An 18,078-nucleotide genomic window follows, 5' to 3' on the forward strand; every position below is an offset into this window, starting at 1 on the left:
CATTTGTCTGAAGAAAGAAAGGGACAGTGCCATCATTTTTGTCACGGTACGGGGGTTAGGACCCAGGCGCAGAGTGGGAAAAAACACGAAACTCAAAAATGTAGATACAAATAAAGACTTTACTTACAAAACAAAAAAGAACAAACAAAAGGCCACAAGGGTCAATTCCAAAAGAAAACTAAAAAAAAAAAAAAGACAGAGAACACGTAAAGGAACTCAAAACACTGAAAACAAGCAAAACCAGAAACTCTTAAACTCTTAAAAAAGCATAGCAGAACAGGGAACAGAAACAGTACGGGCAGAACACAGACAGGGCAGAACACAGGCAAGTCCAAATGCAGGCAGGAAGAACACAGCCAGACGGAATGCAAGGCAAGGCAGAACACAAGAACACAAGCAGACAGAAACACAAATGAACGCAAGGAACCAGCACCCAAGTTAGGGAACAAATAATTAAAATAGATAAGGGTAACAAGACACAGGTGAACTCAAAGAACAATCAAACCAGAAAGGGAGGGGATAACAAGACACAGGTGGGAACAATAATAGAATAATGAAAACCAATAATACCATTAACACAGGGAGGGAGAACGAACTGAAACACAAAACTGAAGTGCTGACATCTGGCGGCCAAAAGGTGAAAAGCAGAAACAGAAAATACAGAACCATGACAATTTACAGCTTTCGAATTGAATGTAGGCAGCCAACCGGAAACCAATGAAGTTTCAAAATAATGAGGCATGAACAAATTTAGGCTGGCCGAAGACCAGGGAGGTAGCCACACGTTCTGCAACAAGGCTGTTTTTCTTTGTCCAGCAGTTACAGTAGCCCTGATGAGAGAATAGGAGAACCTGTACAAGTAGCTCTGTGGCCTCTTGGGTGAGGAAGGGGTGCATTATTCTAATGTTGTGAAGGGACAAACTGGAGGATGGGCTGATTGCTGTGATGTGTCCTAAAAGCTCAGCTGGTAATCCACGGTTACGAAAGGTCTTAGCTCTAGGTTCATTTTTCAAAACAACTTTAAAGTTTTAAAAGGGTAGAGTTCACACTTTGGAGGTTTGGAGGTTGACAGTTGAGAGCAGCTGGTTAGAGAAGTGATATATGACAAGAAAATGTGACTGAAAATGTACTGAAAACTATATTGCCATCATAGGACACATCCCATGGAAACAGTTCTTATTGTATGTCAGGAGAGATTTTCGGTGCCATGTCACTTGATGTTTCTTTACAAACATATTATCTTTTTTTTACCTAAGAACCACACAAAAAATATTTTTTTGAAAATATCAAGGAGAAAATGCCTCATATAGACTTTACATAAATCACGAACATTTGCCTCGGTTCAGTTGATTCATACCTCTGGTAAAGATTCCTGAATAATCTATTGGAGACTGGGTGTGGTAAGGTGTTGAAATGAAGAGGTCAATGTAGAAAATGGATACCAAATGCCTCCAACATCTAATTTCTATCAAATTTCCATAATTTCAAATCTATATTTGTCTCCAATGACAAGGTCAATGATAACATAGTAAAAGTAGTCAGAAGAGACACAGACAAGGATCTGAAAACCTTGTTCTGTGCTGCTGTGGTTGCTCCTACATCCTACTGCCAAATGTTACCTCTCGAGTTGCTGAGAAAAGAACGGCTGGTATTCTCTCTTCTTCAAAACCAGATGAACTGAGGTTCACACTTTACAGCTACGTGTGTTGGGAAATGATGTGAACGATATCACGGATGCTACATTCGGTCTGCATTCGATCTCTTTCGGCTTGGAAAGAAGATCTAGAGAGAGATGCCATGATGAATGCCCACGGCTGATGAGAGATGTCCTAACCTGCACTGAAGACTGAGAGGGAGAATGGAGGATATGACATCTTCATCAGATCCTCACTGACTCTCGTGAAGGTGAGTGTGTTGCCTTCTGTTTGCTTGATCTGTTCATCCAGGTACCACTCAATCCAATCATAACCTTTAGGTTTTGCTAGGATGCATGAATCAAATGAAAGGGCAAGAAAGCAAAGGAAAGAATGGGCTGAATACATCTATTAAATATGCTTACAAGAGTTTAGTTAGTTTAGCAAATAATCACTTTAAACATGGACTGAAAAAATATGAAAAAATATCATGGGAAATTTTCAAAGATGATTCAAAAGAAAAGCCTCCTGGATGCCAGGAAAAGTCAGTCTGAAAGAACAATAACAGTCTGAGACTAGAGGAGGAACTAAGCACTGTTTCTCAAAATGTATTGTTTGTATCGTCTATGGTTCATATTCTCACATGCAGATGTAAGTAAACATAATTGGAGCTTTAGAGTACAGCGAGCTAGGTGCCTGGGTGGAAAAGAAGTATAAGCAATCTTAGAGCCCAGATTATCATTTGAGTAAATGTTTTTAAATCAAAGAAGAAATGAGGACAAGTAATACACGAGTGCACAGCCCACACAAGTTCCTCTTGTGGCATGTTGCTAAGGCTGCTTCCTGTTCAGACAGGAAGTGCCAGCAGACACAAGTTTCTAGAAGAGAATGTTGTAATGTGTCATTCTTTTGCAATATTTTCAATGCTGTGAGTTGTTTGGGATTTTCGGATTCTGTTGATATTGGAGCCACGTTCAGGAACTCTCAAAACCTTGGAGTGCGCATTGGTCACGGGGTGAGTGTCAGTTTAGTTGTTGTAGTTTAGTTGGTACTGCGTACCATCTTATTTGTCTCATTTTGCAAAGAAAATAAGTACACTGCAACCCGGTTGGTGGAAACGCTCACATATTCTACCATTCACCCAACAGGAACTTCAGTTAAAGATGGAAAACCATCATTGCAGATTTTGCTTTTACGTCAAATTATTTACAGATGTAATTATTAAATAATTCAGTGTAACTGTATTTAAAGCATGACTGTTTCTGACCATTTCATATTTTACCAATGTAATTGTCTCCTTGGGGCTGCTACACACCTTTCATAGATATCTACTCACTTTGCGTGACATACATTATTGTATCTCAAAGTGACTAGATATTAACTGATTGAATTGTTTGTCACTTCCTTAGCAGTTGTCACCAAACTACCACTTCATTCAGAACTACTGGCTACTTTTCAGTAATGATAGCTGGAGTGGGATTTGGGGTAGGACTATTCAACATTTGACCTTCTAATGCACAACAATTTCATAAAGCTATTTTTTGTGTAAGACAATAACCTATTTAATACAATTGCTTTATGGCTTTTAATGTTTCGGACTCCACTGAGAACTGAAAATAGTTTCTAAGAAGAATGGGTGTGGTTTCATCACAGCATTCAAAGGCACGGCAGGAGCATGTCAAAGTAGTTTCTTATGGAGTCAAATCATTGCCAAAATGAGGAAATATGAATTTCTAATGCGCATTTCCCTACTTGTATTCTTGAATGGACAATTTGAATTTGTCCTTTGCAGTACATGGTTTGTACTTTAAGTATACAAACCTTAGATTTATATTTTTTAAAAAGCACATTTTTTTCCAATTCATTTTCAAGTATTCAAATGCAGGTACTGGAAACTGGCACATTTGTCACTTCTGTCCAGAATGGATAGGTTGAAAAAGAAATAAACAAAACCTCATGCCACCAATCACCGTGCCGAAAGGTTTGTGGTAGTGTCATAGTGTTGTAATATTCCATGGTCCGATATATTTTACTGAAACCAAATGGTAATGTTTTCATAACTATCTTAATAAGATAATTAAGTATTGGTTTGAAGTTGCATTATAAATGAGTGAAAATGACAAGCCCTGGATGATGGTAAATCCAGCCTTTGCTTTGTATCTATTTTGCTATGCAGAAATCCTTTGAATCTCCAGAACCTGGCCATTGCTTCAATATAAATTACCTATGGCCAGACCTTTCATTCTTTGCTATATCTCATTGCATCTTTTCATTACATTGTAGGTATTTAGCAGACACTCTTATCAACTCGATCGAGCGACTTACACAACTCTTGCATAGCATTTACATTGCATCCATTTATACAGTTGGATGTATACTGAAGTATAGTATACATCTGTGGAACTCACCTGCATCCTGGTACTCAGACTCCAGCCTGTCACATCCCGAAGTCTCACTTTTGTGAGATGGAGCGTGCTCAGATCTGTTTTTGGTTTCCCTTCGGTTAAGGCAATTTCTCCCCTGCTCTAGAGTTGTATGATATAGTGAACATAGCGCATGTGCTAATTTCCACTATCAGCTCACTGAAGATTGGTGTACGCAAACATGCTCATCTCTGTAGTTGTTATTCCTTTGTTATTCCCTGTCAGAATACAGGGCATGCGGTTGTTCCCTGCACTTGGAACTGTACTTCTTTCTAGGGTTTTCGACATAGGCTACTTGTTCCTGGTTATGGTTATACACTTTGTTGTACGTCGCTCTGGATAAGAGCGTCTGCCAAATGCCTGTAATGTAAAGTAATGTCAGAGGTGGAAAATTCAGGTTCAGGAGGTTCGCCCCAGTATTTTATCCCAATGGCCTGGATTGGCACAATTCTTCAGCTCGGAGGTAGCAGTAATTAGTGAAATCAGTTGGTTGAGTTGATGGGTGGAAGAAATGCATGGCAGAACTTTTACCCTCCGCTAGACCTTCCACTTCTGTTCACTGTCCCAGCATGGACTCTCCTTTGTGCCATTTTTTATTCTGCTTGTCAGCAATAAAAATGTTTGTTTCAGGACTTACCGTCATGCTGATAGATTAATCCAATAAAACTGGGATTAGATGGAAGAAAGGATTTTCATCACTGACTGCTTTTAGGGGAGTATGGTGTCCTTGCTTGCACAGTGGAAGGTAGTTAATTAATGTGTACACTAAGCGAAACTGTACATGTTAGATGCTTGCATTGCAAAGTGACAAGCTGAGCTCCTGGTGAATCTTTGGCCCAGTGAAAGTAGGTTATGCAGAGATGTTCCGAAAACAAAAGCCGAAGATACAGTTTGAATTAGGCAGACACAAAATACCACCAAGAACTGGCTTGCTTTATAAATATTTATCCTTCCTGTTCTTTATCACGTGAATGTATATCTGCTATTCACAATTTGTGGTTCATGCACACGTTCGCTATCTGTTCACACTTCTGTATATAAATCTTGTGTGTCATTAACCTAATCTGATGAACATTTAATTTAGGTAGGTAGGTGGGTGGGGGATGGGGGGGGGGGGGGGGGGGAGGGTTCATGAAGGGCTTTAAAAAGAAAAACCCTGGGCTTGAAAAGCATTCATTTCCTGAATGCTGACCCCTGAGCCTTGGTTTAGGGTGGCTTGAGCGTTCTGCTCTATTCCTTTCCACCCCTGCTTCTCTAATTAGAGTTTGTCACCTTGTTTGGGTTAATGGTCTGTAGGCATGCAGAATTCACTCTGCCTACAGACCCCTTCCGCGCTGATTGGTTCAGAGTTCGGCAGGCGTGTTGATTGCGTTAACTGCGGCACCTGTTACTTAAGGTGTGGGTTCACAGAAAGATGGTGCTTTAGTGTCATCTACACACAAGAGCCGGTACTGGTAACCCAACAGTGCTTTTCAGCGCTTTGTACCTTACATAAAATTCACGTCCAAGAATTATGCCCATAGGCGTTAATAATCTCTTGCGTGAAAATTATACAAGCGAGGTATCTGGTTTAGCACGTCCATGACTCCTTTCGTCAGGATTATCACGGGGTAGAGAGTTAGGAGGAGATCAGTTCTGCGAGTTGTGCAGTTAGTCCTACGGAGGTTTTTGAGTGTAGTGCCCAGAGGTTGGGTCTGCATCAGCTCCCTCCGTTGGGCTATTGTTTATTTTATTTTTGTTCTGAGTTTTGGAGAACCTATCTACTCCTCACCCTTGGTAGGGAGTCCTCCCTTTGAGGTTCCCTTATTTAGTTGGGATATTCCCGTGGAGTGGTAATCGTTTCTGTTCGTTTATCTTTACCCTTCCTCGATCTCGGAAGAGATTTTGTGGCGTGCTCAGTTTTTAGTGAGACGCTTTATTAAGATCCCTGTTCAGTTGCGCTTGGTCTCCGTCTCCCAACCCTTACACCCTGACCCCAGACATGCTTGGTAAACGTACACTTTACCATATTTGTAATGGATCTTCTCTTTCTTTTTGTTCTGGCAGGTCCTGGCAGTGTCCGACGGTGGTAAGATTGGCATTTTAATGACCCTTTAAATTATATAAAAATTGAGGTGCACACAAAATAGTTAATTGATAGAATAGTTTCATTATTATTATTATTATTATTATTATTATTATTAATAATAATAATAATAATAATAATAATAATAATAAAAAAGATTGTTATTATTTTTTTATTTAAAAAAAAAAAAAAAAAATCTTTATTTTATAGTGCTGTGAATGAAATATTCATCCTTTCTGAGCTGAATGGAATAAGTTTAAAGGACGATAGTGAAAATGCATTGACGTTAGATGTCCCTGATTGCTACGTGTCAGACTACGTGCGCTCAATGTGAAACCTTTTAGGATGTGGTCAGCCTGCTGCTGGATGATCTAAACGTTAATGTAGCAGCAACTTCCTTTCGGTTTGGCCTGAGATCACAACACACCAAAAAAGTACACGAAAAAAGGGGACTGTAATTTTTTAAAAATTCCATCATTTACAGTAACCCCAGGGACAAATTTTACGTTTTAAAGTTTAAGTACACTGCCCCACTTCTGTTTGCAGTTCAAGATGAACAATATAAAACTTTGACTTTAACCGTTAAGTTGGTTTCACTTCTCCACCACCTAAAAAAGGCATGAATGGTGTTTTCACAGTTCCTATACACAAAATGTTCCCTGTGCGGCATTCGCCGAAAGGTCTTAGCTTCCTTCTCATTCTGACAGCTTCCTCTTCACTTTTTAAGCACACCCATGGTGCATTCTGGGATAGCATGAGGGTGGCAAGCTAGTGTGTTATGGGCTATTTTCTCTCTTATTTTTGGTAATGATCTTCAGAGCTGAGGCTCTACCCAAGCTCTGCTTCACGCATTCATTCCACCAAGAACATATACATGCTAGATCAGGTAAGAGAGGTTAAGTTGGGAGATATTCGATAGAACTGCTATTTTGTCACATTCTTAACTGAGGACTTTAAACCTTACTATTAATCAGTTTTATTTTCAAATTACCTTTCCTTAATTTCTGCAGTCACTGACCTTGTGGTGATTTAAGTGCTCAAACCTGAGAACAAGGCACCAAAAAAGCTAACAAGCAAGGGCTTGCAGTTTTGAATGTGCAGTTTGCTACTGTAAAATGCTGCCCAGGAAGAGCTTGCTGAGTTCATGTTACCTGGCAGCCTGTCATCCTCTTTGTTATCAGTTTACTGTGGTGTGCTAAGCTGAGAACAGAAGTGTATGGACAACTAATATTTCCTGCCAGTTAATATTGCAGCCTGACAAGCATGAGGTTTGTCTAGTACTGTATGTGCACTCTCAAAACAGATGTGTTAAAAAAAAAATCCACAATGAGTCATTTTTTAACACCTCCATGTCTAGTTTAGGACAGCAAATTTTGTGTTATTGTCAGCACAGTCTGTGTTAAGTCTCCCTCTTTGCTGAAGATAACACAAAAGCAGCAACACAAAAAGTGAGTTGGATATTAGCACATCCGTTCTGTGAGCATATCGTGTGTCTGAGATTCCTGTTGGTTTGCGTGTTGAACTTCCGCGTGGCAGTAGCGTCACACGCGTGTTTCGCGTCTCACTTGTGCAGAGCTGAACATGATCACGTCAGAGGACCACGGCAGCTGCCACAGTTTAGACAGTAGCCCCCACCCACACGACTGTCAACACTCCGCTGCGGGGAAGGTGGCCAGCTGGGCCGTGAGCTTCGAGAAGCTTCTGAAGGACCCCACTGGTGTCTGTTACTTTGAGGTGAGCCGACCTTCCACCTTAGCCTCCCCCCTTGACCTTTCACTTTTTTGTGGCATGATGGTAAAAGAGAAGACGAATGAGCAAGATTTATTACTCGTACTAACTAAAACAAAAACAAACAAAAAAAGTTAATTTTATTCAATTGGCATGTGTGCATCACACAAATGTTTTTTTATAATGATATAATAACATTATCAGACCTTATTGTACACTGTTTTTAATCACCTGTAGATTTACAATTTGGTGAAGACAGAAGTTTATTTCCCCTTTAGGGATAATACATTCTTAGTCGACTGGTTATCCTTTGTTATCATTTAATCCATTTACACCGATGGATAGTGTTATTGACATCCCAAGACAAAAGTTTTTATATATATTTTTTAAATTAAGAAGGGGTTAAGTGACATGGTTAATAAATAAAATTGGTGGGAGAGGAGTAAATTCAGCAGGACTGGGTGAAACATTTTAGCAAAGCCCTAACACCAAGCCCAGGACAAAGTTATGCTAAACTGATTTAAAAAGGGACAAATAATAAAATTCCTGTTCTTGACTCACCCAGTCAAAGCCTAGGCTTAAATCCAGGATAAAATCAATGGCGCAATATAAAGATTACAGTCCATAATCAATCTCCAAAGTAGTACGTGTCAGAACAGAATGTGCAAGGATGGCAATGCACTAAAACCTTTTCCACCATGCATTTGTCTTCAAAGGTCAGCTCGGGTCAGGCTACTGGGATGACCGGTGAACTGGCTAGCTAGTCTTTTTTTGTGTGGGTGGGGCTAAAAGTGTGATTTCATTGCAGGCTTTCCTGAAGTCAGAAGTCAGCGCTGAGAACATCCTATTCTGGCGGGCATGTGAGAAGTTCAGCCAGATACAAGCTCATCAGAAAGAGGAGGTATGCTGCATAATATTGATGGTAATGAAGAAGATGATGATGATGATGCCGATGCCGATGATGACAACGATATTGTGACAGTGTTGAGTGCATAAAGCTCTTGCTTAATTATGCATAGTCAACTCTAAAAAAAAAAAAAAAAAAAAAAAAAAAAAAAAAAAAAAAATGGTACCGTGATACCAATGGTTTCTATTTATTTGTCTGTTGTTTCTCAGCTATCCAGAGAAGCTCGATCCATCTTTGACAACTACCTCTCAGACAGTGCCTTCCATGCCGTCAACATCGATGAGACAGCTCGCATAACTGAGAGTGACCTACAAACTCCCACACCAGACATGTTTCATAAGGCTCAGCAACAGGTAATGCAAAACAGACAGACATACAGGCTGGCAGGCCGGCAGGTGGGCAGGCAGGCAGAAAGCCAGGCAGGCAGACAGATAGACATGCTCCATTCAGTGGCTGTACAGACATACAGATAAACATGATAAAATGGTTCAATTGCAGTGTGATGTTATGGTTTAAGCAATTAAACTGTATTTATGGTGACAACTTTTTTTTCAGTTTAGTAGATTATAACTAAGAAAAATTACTGAGATAATTACTATAATTACTTTTAATGAAAATGAATGAAATTTTTAAGAAATTTGTGAAATATATGTTTTAATTTATTGAAAATAATTATTGTTAAGAATTAAGAATGAGTATTGTACCAAGAACAGGGCTTTTAGTTGATATTGATTTGTTGTGTGTCTAGTGTTCTGTGAGTAAATGTATAATTTTTTCCAGGAAGGATCCCATAATTTCTAACTCTGTAAGAAATATGGTAGAGTAATTCCATGCATTAATAGCTCTGCATGAAGCAATAATTTAAAATGTCTGTGTTACATTTTCCTTTGACTTCTCTCCTGCAGATTTTCAAATTGATGAAGTTTGACAGCTACACTCGGTTCAAACGCTCCCAGCTCTTCCAGAAATGCATGCTTGCTGAAATGGAGGCTCGGCCATTACCAGGGCTTGGTCCCCGGTCCACAAACTTCGGGGCACTGCAGAACACCGGCTCTGACTGCAGCTTCAGCAGTGAACGCCAGGTGATGCATCTACACCAAGAAATACGGTACACACGGTGCACCAGGATTCAATTCAATTCAATTTTATTTGTATAGCGCTTTTAACAAAGGAGTGGCAAGGAAAAACTCCCTGACTGATAACAGGAAGAAACCTTGAGCAGAACCGGACTCAGAGGGGGAACCCATCTGCCGCGGGCAGGCACTGGTTAGTTATGGAAAGTCAATAGTGGCAGGAGGCAGGGGTGCCGAGCTGGTCTAGCTGGTCTCAGGATAAAACCATAGAAAAAGTTCACCTCCCATTTGAGCAGCCCATTAAAGTGTGAGAGAAGGCCGACACACATGCATGCAAAGACTTAACTTTAAAGAAGGAAGTGACACGTTAACACAAAAGAACTAAAGCATAAAGCAGGAAGTGACATGTATACACAAAGACTAAAACATAAAAAGGAGGGGCCTCATCCTACACAAAGACTTGGGGCACATTCAGTCTGAAAATGGTGTGCACCGTTTTGCTATGGTTTCCGGGTTGAACGACATGTTTCCTCGAAACGGTGTGAAACGGTGTGCAACGGGCTTTGAGGTACGTTTTCTCACTTGGTGGGCGTCAGAGGTGTTACCCAATCAGCAGCGACGTGTATATAAACCCCGCTGTTTTAAAAAGGCAGTGCACTGTGGATCCAACTGAAGTCCTTTACAAATGCATCCACTGCAGCTTGGTGTATGCAACAATTGAATAGGTTAGAAGACATGTTTGTCGTATAGTATTTTTTTATAGTATTAAACACGTATTTAAACCAATTTCATCAGGCTTCGAAAATTCTTCGAAAATAACGCGAAGAATGGCCTTCTCAGCTGCCATAGTTGCAATGCTTGCGTAACACAACAGGATGTTCAACGCACCACCGTTTCCGTTTAAATAAACGTTTTGCTACGTTTTGTCGGGGCTGAACGCGCCCTTGGGTTTAACAAAGAAGGTGACCTCGGTACAAACAGACTTAAGTGTAAAGAAGGAAATGACACATCCACAGACACTTAATTGTAAAGGAGGAGGTGGAATGTTGTGAAGCAGGTCCTGCTGATAACATAATCTGAGGAGCCAATCATAATGACGAATTATGCAGAGGGCACTGAGCCTGCAATCAAACTGAATGGTGGATGAAGGGGAACAATGTGACTCTTTCTTCCGGAGATGTGTAATCAGCATAGCCTGTGTGTGTACGAGTGTGTGTCGTGGTTTAGATTCTGGGTGTGTGTATGTGTTCATGAGTGTGTATCGTGGGGTGGATTTCTGTGTGTGTGTATGTGTGTGTCTGTGTGTTTATGAGTGTGTGTCATAGTGTGAATATGTGTGTGTGTGTCTAAGTGAGTGTTTACATTGTGTGCATTTGTATTTGTCTACGCAAGAATAAGGTAAAGCTTGGAAAGTGTTCACATCTAGAAATGGAGGCAGAGAGGAGAAGAGGTCAGGAGAGCAGAGCGGTGTGGGACAGAGGTGACCAGCAGAGAAGATCATGGGAAGGTGTGTGATTAAAGGCCTGAAGCAGGGCAAATGGCACCAGAGTTAGGCTCCCTACCTGCCCAGTCCTTATCAAAGCAGGCTTTCAGGCTGCACTCATGACTATATGGTTTTCTGTTCTGTAATTTTTTTAATTCTATCGGTAAATATAAATGGTTAAATAAGCTTGTACTTAGAAGCAATCGGGTGTAATTTATGACATTATCTTTATAATGATTCTATATTTTTTAGTAGCCTGCTAACTGTAATTTCTTTTGCTGCAGCCAAGCTGTCTGAACGGTGCATGGTCTCAGGGGGCCAGCGTGTAAACTCGGCCATGCAGGTGAGGGACCCTTGCTTTGGGGATTGGGCAGGGAGGTTTTGGGCCTTGTGAACCCCCTGTTTCACGGCATAGTGGTGGCACTCCTTCATTGGACAGGAGGAGGGACAGGGTCTGAGCGATGGAGGCTTTTTTAAGGGCAGAGGTGGAAAATCCAGGTTCAAAAGTAAAAGTCCTCCCAGTACTTTGATCCAGTCACCTGGATTCAATAGCACAGAGGCAGAACTAATTAGTGAAGTCAGCTGGGTGGAAACACATGGCAGGACTTTTACTTTCTGAGCCATGGACTTTCCACATGGACTTAACACCATCAGTGAGTGTAATCCTCACAGATTCAAGGGCTTTGAGTGCCTTTTGTAACCCCAGTAACAGAGCTGCTATGCTTAATGAACTGTTGAGATGGTTCTGAACTTTTGACTGACTCCTCCCTTCACTGTGGTTTGGTTATGAGCACCTTTATCAGGCAGGTCATAAAACAGCTCTCTCTCTCTCCTCTCCCCCATGGAAGAGCATGGTGTCCGGCCCCAGGGATTCAGAACAGGGGCGTGTCGCGATTAGGCAGACGGAGAAGTACTGCTGCGTGTACCTCCCCGACGGGACGGCCTCTCTGGCCCCCGCCCGCCCCGGCGTCACCATCAGGGACATGCTGAGGGTGCTTTGCCAAAAGAGGGGGTTTGACCTCTGTGACATCACCCTCTACCTGCAGGGCAAGGACAAGGTGCATCTCACACGTCCGCTCTAGGTGTCCTGGACCAGGGGCATCACTGGACCCCCTTCACCTCCTCTTTTACCCCTCAGATCCTACTCTTTGCATTTCCAGTATTCATTTGACACTTCTGTCTATAGATCATTTCAAAGACCCAAGCAACACTCTTACATCTGTGCATGTGAGGCTTGCTCTGTTCCTAATAAACTTCCAGCATGGCTTCACTTTTAAATACCCACTAGTCTGAGATTAAAGATGACAAGCACTTCTTTTTTAATTCTTCCCAATATTGAACAGCAATCACACTTCATTACTGGTAAGGTTTAAATGATCTCAGTCACATAAGAACACCAAGAGCAAATAACATCGTAACTACAGGCACTAAAACACAGTAGACAGTAACACTGTAGACATTTAAATATCAAAGTTGGTAAAAACTCAGTAATAAAATAACTGAATGTAATATGAAGTGCAAGAACACTTGGCATAATGTTACAGTAAAATAATTTTACAGGAAACCAGAGCTAGCTTTAATAATATAAATAAAGGAAGTCCTATAGCTGCACTTTTATTTATTTATGAATTTATTGGCTGGATCGCAACAGCGGGGCCAGCGCTACAAACGTGAATGAATGAAGTTACACCATTGGTCGGCCGGTCCAGCCATATACTAGGTTTTGACCTGGTCTCACAGTAACCGGGGGGTTAGAAACTGTCTGTGGAGGTGGTGTTTCAGCAGCCAGGCAGGTCATTCCACCACCAGGGGACTGGGGAAGGAGGTGGAAGAGTCTGCCTGGTCCTGGGTCAGGGTTTATCTCCATTGAGTCTTCATCCCCACTGTCTCTCTGCAGCAGCCACTGTCCCTGGATCAGGACAGCAGTGTGCTGAGGGAGCAGCAGGTCCTCCTGGAGCTCCGCGTCACCTTTGCGTAAGTCTCTGGGGCTGCGTCCGAGGGCCTTCTGCGTTTGAGCCTGCCCTACTCTCTCTGTCCTGGTCGTTTAGACAGAGAGAGGTTCCCTTACTTCTCACTTGGGTGTGTGGGGAAAAGATGGGAGATTAGCGGGGGCATTGCCTGGGGGTGGTATGTGTCTCAGAGTGTAGTCTGGCCTTCACAGGGCGGAGACGGCTTAAATGGTTTGTTTGCTCCCTCCCTCTCCATCGTAGCCAAAGATACAAAATGGCTGCCATGGAGTAGATGGGTGCAGCTTATTTGTTCTGATTAAGGTGAGCTTTCACAGAAAAGTGCTTTAAGATTGTGAAAAGTGCCATTTAATTCTTGTTTAATTCATGTTTAACTTTATTAAGACTGGCTCATGTGGTGATGCTGATGATGATGAATTTACCTCATCCGTTAGCTCTAATTGGCGAAGTAAAAAAGGTAATATAGTTCATTATATGATGTGTGTTTCAGTGTGGAGATTGCCTTCATGGAGAGCAGAGTGAGAATTGTGGTGAAGTCCAGCAAGAGTCTGCAGGAGGCGCTGTCCATGGTGCTGCAGAAGCATGACCTTCGACCCCAGGATGTCGTGCTAACCGTGGTGAGTGACGATGAGACACGCCCATTCCCTTCTGTCTCTGGCACAGTGGCTCCCAAACTCAGCCCTGGGGTCTTGGGGTACCACTTTTAATTTGTCATGGCGTGCATAGCTCTTTCTGACATAATGTGGCTACTGTAAATAATCCCTCTAGACATGAAAAGCACCTAATTGATTAAAAAAAAGAACTGTGGTTGAAATGAGAACTAGCATTCACAGTGGTACCCCAGTACTGAGTTAGAGAACCACTGCTATATCCCCACCCTCTGCCGTACCATATCTAATTTGTTGCATCACCCGCCTGCACTATTGAATTTGTCCATGAGTTATACGCTAATCTCTTTTTCTACAGACTGTAACAGTACTCATAATGTTCTCCTAAGTCACGACAGCTACCTGTGTTGTACCCACAGGGGAGGAGATCTACAGAATGCAACAAAAAAAGGGACCTATGTCTGGCGTGTACCTCATATAATATATGTACCTTATATAATGTCTGTACAAAATTGCTCAACAGAATTACTGTGAGGTAGAATTGATATAATAAAAATGTATTTTGTGGCTGCCCTTATTCAGGGAGGCAGACATAGTGTGCATCGTGTGCATTATATTTTCTTTTTTTCTATTGTCATTTTACCGCTATTTTCTCCAAATTTGGAAAGGCCCATTTAAATGCATCGCTGCAGCCTCCTCTGTCAGTCTGGGGAGAGCATGGATAAGTACGCGCTCTCCTCAGACACGTGTGATATCAGCCGCTCAAAGCTCACCGACGCCGAGCAGGAGGCAGCGCGAGCGCTTGACTGATGCCCGCGGTCCGCCATGGACTGAGACGCTCAGACGCGCGTGTCACCGCCAATTGAAATTCCTCGCTCCTGGAGCGACGCCACAGCCAATTACGCGCTGTTTTGCTGCGCTGCCTGCCAGGCTGGGAAATCTGCACGGTCTGGATTTGACACCGAGTCGTGGGGCCTAGCCACACAGTAGAACACAGCCCTAATGAGGATGAGCCAACCAGCAGACCCTTCTTGCACATTTACAGTGAACGGCTTTACTGGATACTGGAGAAGTTCAATGCTGTCTAGGCAGACACTGCTAGCTTCTAGCTTACTCATTGTAAAAAAGAAAGAGAAAGAAAAGAAGAAAAAGAAAGAAAAGACAGGAGTAAATTACATGAAAAAAGAAACAATCATTGAAAGAGCCACTTCCAACAGGTACTTCACAGATTTAGATTTTCTGAAAAGACAGACAGATTGATTTCCCATTTCCAAATGATGGAAGCTCAGAATTGTTCTTTTTCACAAGACCATCAAGATGCAGGAAAAATATATAAACATAGTAGCCAAGAAAGAAAAATAAATTTGGGAAACATACACTTCACCAGTCTGGCAGACAGCACATTGAAAGTATAGTAATTTATATCCATTGAATGGCAGTAGACACAAGTGGTTAATGCAGATGTGTGTCATATGCACTTCCTGTTTATAGAGTGGCTGCATGGAGCCGTTGAAAATGGACATGCTGGTTTTCCCTCTGGCGAACAAGACGCTGCTTCTGGACAGAGTGAAAGGCCAGTATGCCGCCTGAGATTCCTAGCTTTCATGCATGCAAGATTGTACCAACCACCTACAGTACCACCTACCCAAACAGCCAACCAATGGCTTTCTGGACACCCCACACTCGAAGAATTAATCAATAAATAAATAAGAAAGTAGAGGATGTTAATGTGCCAGAAACCAATTAGAACCAGGACAGCTACGCAGTAGCACCACAAATACAGTATATCTGGTCAGAGATATACTTCACTGCTTTAAAATGGCAAGAGAAGACTGATTTTGTTGCGGACAGGTGATCTAATATCGACCCACAGATAAAATGAACATTATCGTTTTCAATATCACCCAATATCACTATGTACTGCTTATAAGAAAAGTACTACGAAGACCTACTTCAAGTAAAATGTCAACACAAATATAATTATTAATTATTTAATATAAACAATTTATTTTCTTTCATTTGATTACCTGATGAAAACAGTGGAAGAAAAGTTCATATTTTTTATGCCTAGATACAACTTCACATTAAACATATTAAATGACTCAAAAGTTGCTTTCTTATAACTTCTTCTTTCATACGTCTTTTATAAAAGTTCCAATTGCACAAACTATCTAATGCTGAATAGTTTCCACACCTGTCGCCCATCCCAGGTGAACTCCCCCACAGTGGCAGTCCTCCGGGCAGTGTTCCCGGCTCCACCTTCCAGGTGAGTAACCCATTCGTAAAGTAAACGTTTGCGTCATATCGAGATGTATGAGGTAAGCACGCTGTGCCACCATGTCAGAGGCGGAACGTTCCCACTTTTTTCAGTGCAAATGATGTTTTTTTTGTCCCCCACCCAGCGTAGAGGAGCGATTACCTCAGAAACTGCAGAGGGCCTTCAGCCAATCGGAACCCGAGCCAGACCTCACAGGGCGAGAATTACTGCGGCGAGGAAAACCTATGACAGGGATGGTGGGTGTTTCTGAGGGAAACGTACGCGTCCAACTCAGATATCTGTGTAACAGTGCTATGCAAATTAGATTGAACTCAATTGGCTATTTGTGCTTTTTTCCCCACATGCATGACTTATGACATCACTGAAATATACTATAGATAGTCTTGCTTTTGTTTCAGTTCTGACATGTACTGTGGTTAAATTGAAACGGCTTAATGAAGAGGAAAAAGGATTCTCTAACTCTCTCTCCCTCTCTCTCTCTCTCTCCTTTTCTGCCTCCCTCCCTCTCCCTTCTCTCTCTCTCTGTCTCTCACCCTCTCTCTCTCCTCCTGCCTTTCTCTCTCTCTCTCTCTCTCTCTCTCTCCCATGCTCTCTATCACCCTCTCTCTCTCTCTCAGCGCTCGCTGCCCTGCTCTCCAGGGCGCAGTGGTGCAGTATGGATGACCAGCGGTCGTTACTGAGGAAGGAGCATCTGGTGATGCCCAGCTTCTTGGAGCTGCCCCCAGCGGCAGGCGAGGAGGAAACAGAGGAGGCACAGGGGGAGAACAGGGGGAGCGAGGAGCCCAGTCCCACCTCCGCCAGCCCCCCTACACCCTCAGGGGCCCCCGCGCTGTCAGAAGAAGAGGGAGCAGTGGGCATGGCTGCTCCCGACAGAATGGACTCAGATGCTCAAAGCCTCTCCCCTTTGTCTCGGCCTGACGGATCCTTCTTCTGCTCAGACTTATCTCGAGAAACAGTGGTGTGAGTGTGTGACTGGGGGTGAGTGTGTGAGTGTGTGACCGGGGGTGAGTGTGTGAGTGTGTGATTAGGTGTGAGTGTGTGACTGGGGGTGAGTGTGTGAGTGTGTGACTGGGGGAGAGTGTGTGAACGTGTGACTTGGGGTGAGTGTGTGAGTGTGTGACTGTGGATCAGTGTGTGAGTGTGTGACTGGGGTGAGTGTGTGAGTGTGTGATTAGGGGTGAGTGTGTGACTGTGGATCAGTGTGTGAGTGTGTGACTGGGGGTGAGTGTGTGAGTGTGTGATTAGGGGTGAGTGTGTGAGTGTGTGACTGGGGGTGAGTGTGTGAGTGTGTGATTAGGGGTGAGTGTGTGACTGTGGATCAGTGTGTGAGTGTGTGACTGGGGGTGAGTGTGTGAGTGTGTGACTGGGGGTGAGTGTGTGAGTGTGTGACTGGGGGTGAGTGTGTGAGTGTGTGACTGAGGGTCAGTGTGTGAGTGTGTGACTGGGGGTGAGTGTGTGAGTGTGTGACTGTGGATCAGTGTGTGAGTGTGTGACTGGGGTGAGTGTGTGAGTGTGTGATTAGGGGTGAGTGTGTGACTGTGGATCAGTGTGTGAGTGTGTGACTGGGGGTGAGTGTGTGAGTGTGTGATTAGGGGTGAGTGTGTGAGTGTGTGACTGGGGGTGAGTGTGTGAATGTGTGATTAGGGGTGAGTGTGTGACTGTGGATCAGTGTGTGAGTGTGTGACTGGGGGTGAGTGTGTGAGTGTGTGACTGGGGGTGAGTGTGTGAGTGTGTGACTGAGGGTCAGTGTGTGAGTGTGTGACTGGGGGTGAGTGTGTGAGTGTGTGATTAGGGGTGAGGGTGTGAGTATGTGACTGCGAGTGAGTGTATGACTGGGGGTGAGTGTGTGAACGTGTGTGATTAGGGGTGAGTGTGTGACTGTGGATCAGTGTGTGAGTGTGTGACTGGGGGT

The 18,078-nt window shown here is 42.9% G+C and overlaps 1 protein-coding gene across 4 annotated transcripts; it reads left to right on the top strand.

Annotated features, from left to right (window-relative positions):
- The first annotated feature begins 1,640 nt into the window (after positions 1-1,640).
- Positions 1,641-17,202, top strand: LOC118236543 (regulator of G-protein signaling 14-like). Of its 4 annotated transcripts, none has more exons than XM_035435017.1 (15): positions 1,641-1,905; positions 6,104-6,125; positions 7,696-7,856; positions 8,659-8,751; positions 8,967-9,110; positions 9,663-9,839; positions 11,223-11,337; positions 11,598-11,656; positions 12,162-12,371; positions 13,211-13,287; positions 13,771-13,897; positions 15,380-15,461; positions 16,099-16,154; positions 16,291-16,402; positions 16,784-17,202. In XM_035435017.1, the coding sequence occupies exons 3-15, from the start codon at positions 7,704-7,706 to the stop codon at positions 17,128-17,130; spliced, it is 1,752 nt and encodes a 583-aa protein (XP_035290908.1). In that variant the 5' UTR covers positions 1,641-1,905; positions 6,104-6,125; positions 7,696-7,703; the 3' UTR covers positions 17,131-17,202. The 4 variants fall into 4 exon arrangements, with proteins under 4 accessions (XP_035290908.1, XP_035290906.1, XP_035290909.1 ...); XM_035435015.1 differs by lacking the exon at positions 1,641-1,905 and adding an exon at positions 2,392-2,649; XM_035435018.1 differs by lacking the exon at positions 1,641-1,905 and adding an exon at positions 2,392-2,649 and having other exon boundaries at positions 16,296-16,402; positions 16,784-16,925.
- The last annotated feature ends 876 nt before the right edge of the window (positions 17,203-18,078 follow it).

The sequence above is a fragment of the Anguilla anguilla genome, chromosome 9 (assembly GCF_013347855.1).
Source record: "Anguilla anguilla isolate fAngAng1 chromosome 9, fAngAng1.pri, whole genome shotgun sequence".
In the NCBI taxonomy this organism is placed as follows: domain Eukaryota; kingdom Metazoa; phylum Chordata; class Actinopteri; order Anguilliformes; family Anguillidae; genus Anguilla; species Anguilla anguilla.

Coding starts and splice junctions, on each gene's coding strand:
- LOC118236543 (XM_035435015.1), top strand. CDS start 2,407: ATGAGGACAAGTAATACACGAGTGCACAGCCCACACAAGTTCCTCTTG. Junction 8,752..8,966: donor AAGCTCATCAGAAAGAGGAG/GTATGCTGCATA, acceptor GTTGTTTCTCAG/CTATCCAGAGAAGCTCGATC. Junction 12,372..13,210: donor ACCTGCAGGGCAAGGACAAG/GTGCATCTCACA, acceptor GTCTCTCTGCAG/CAGCCACTGTCCCTGGATCA.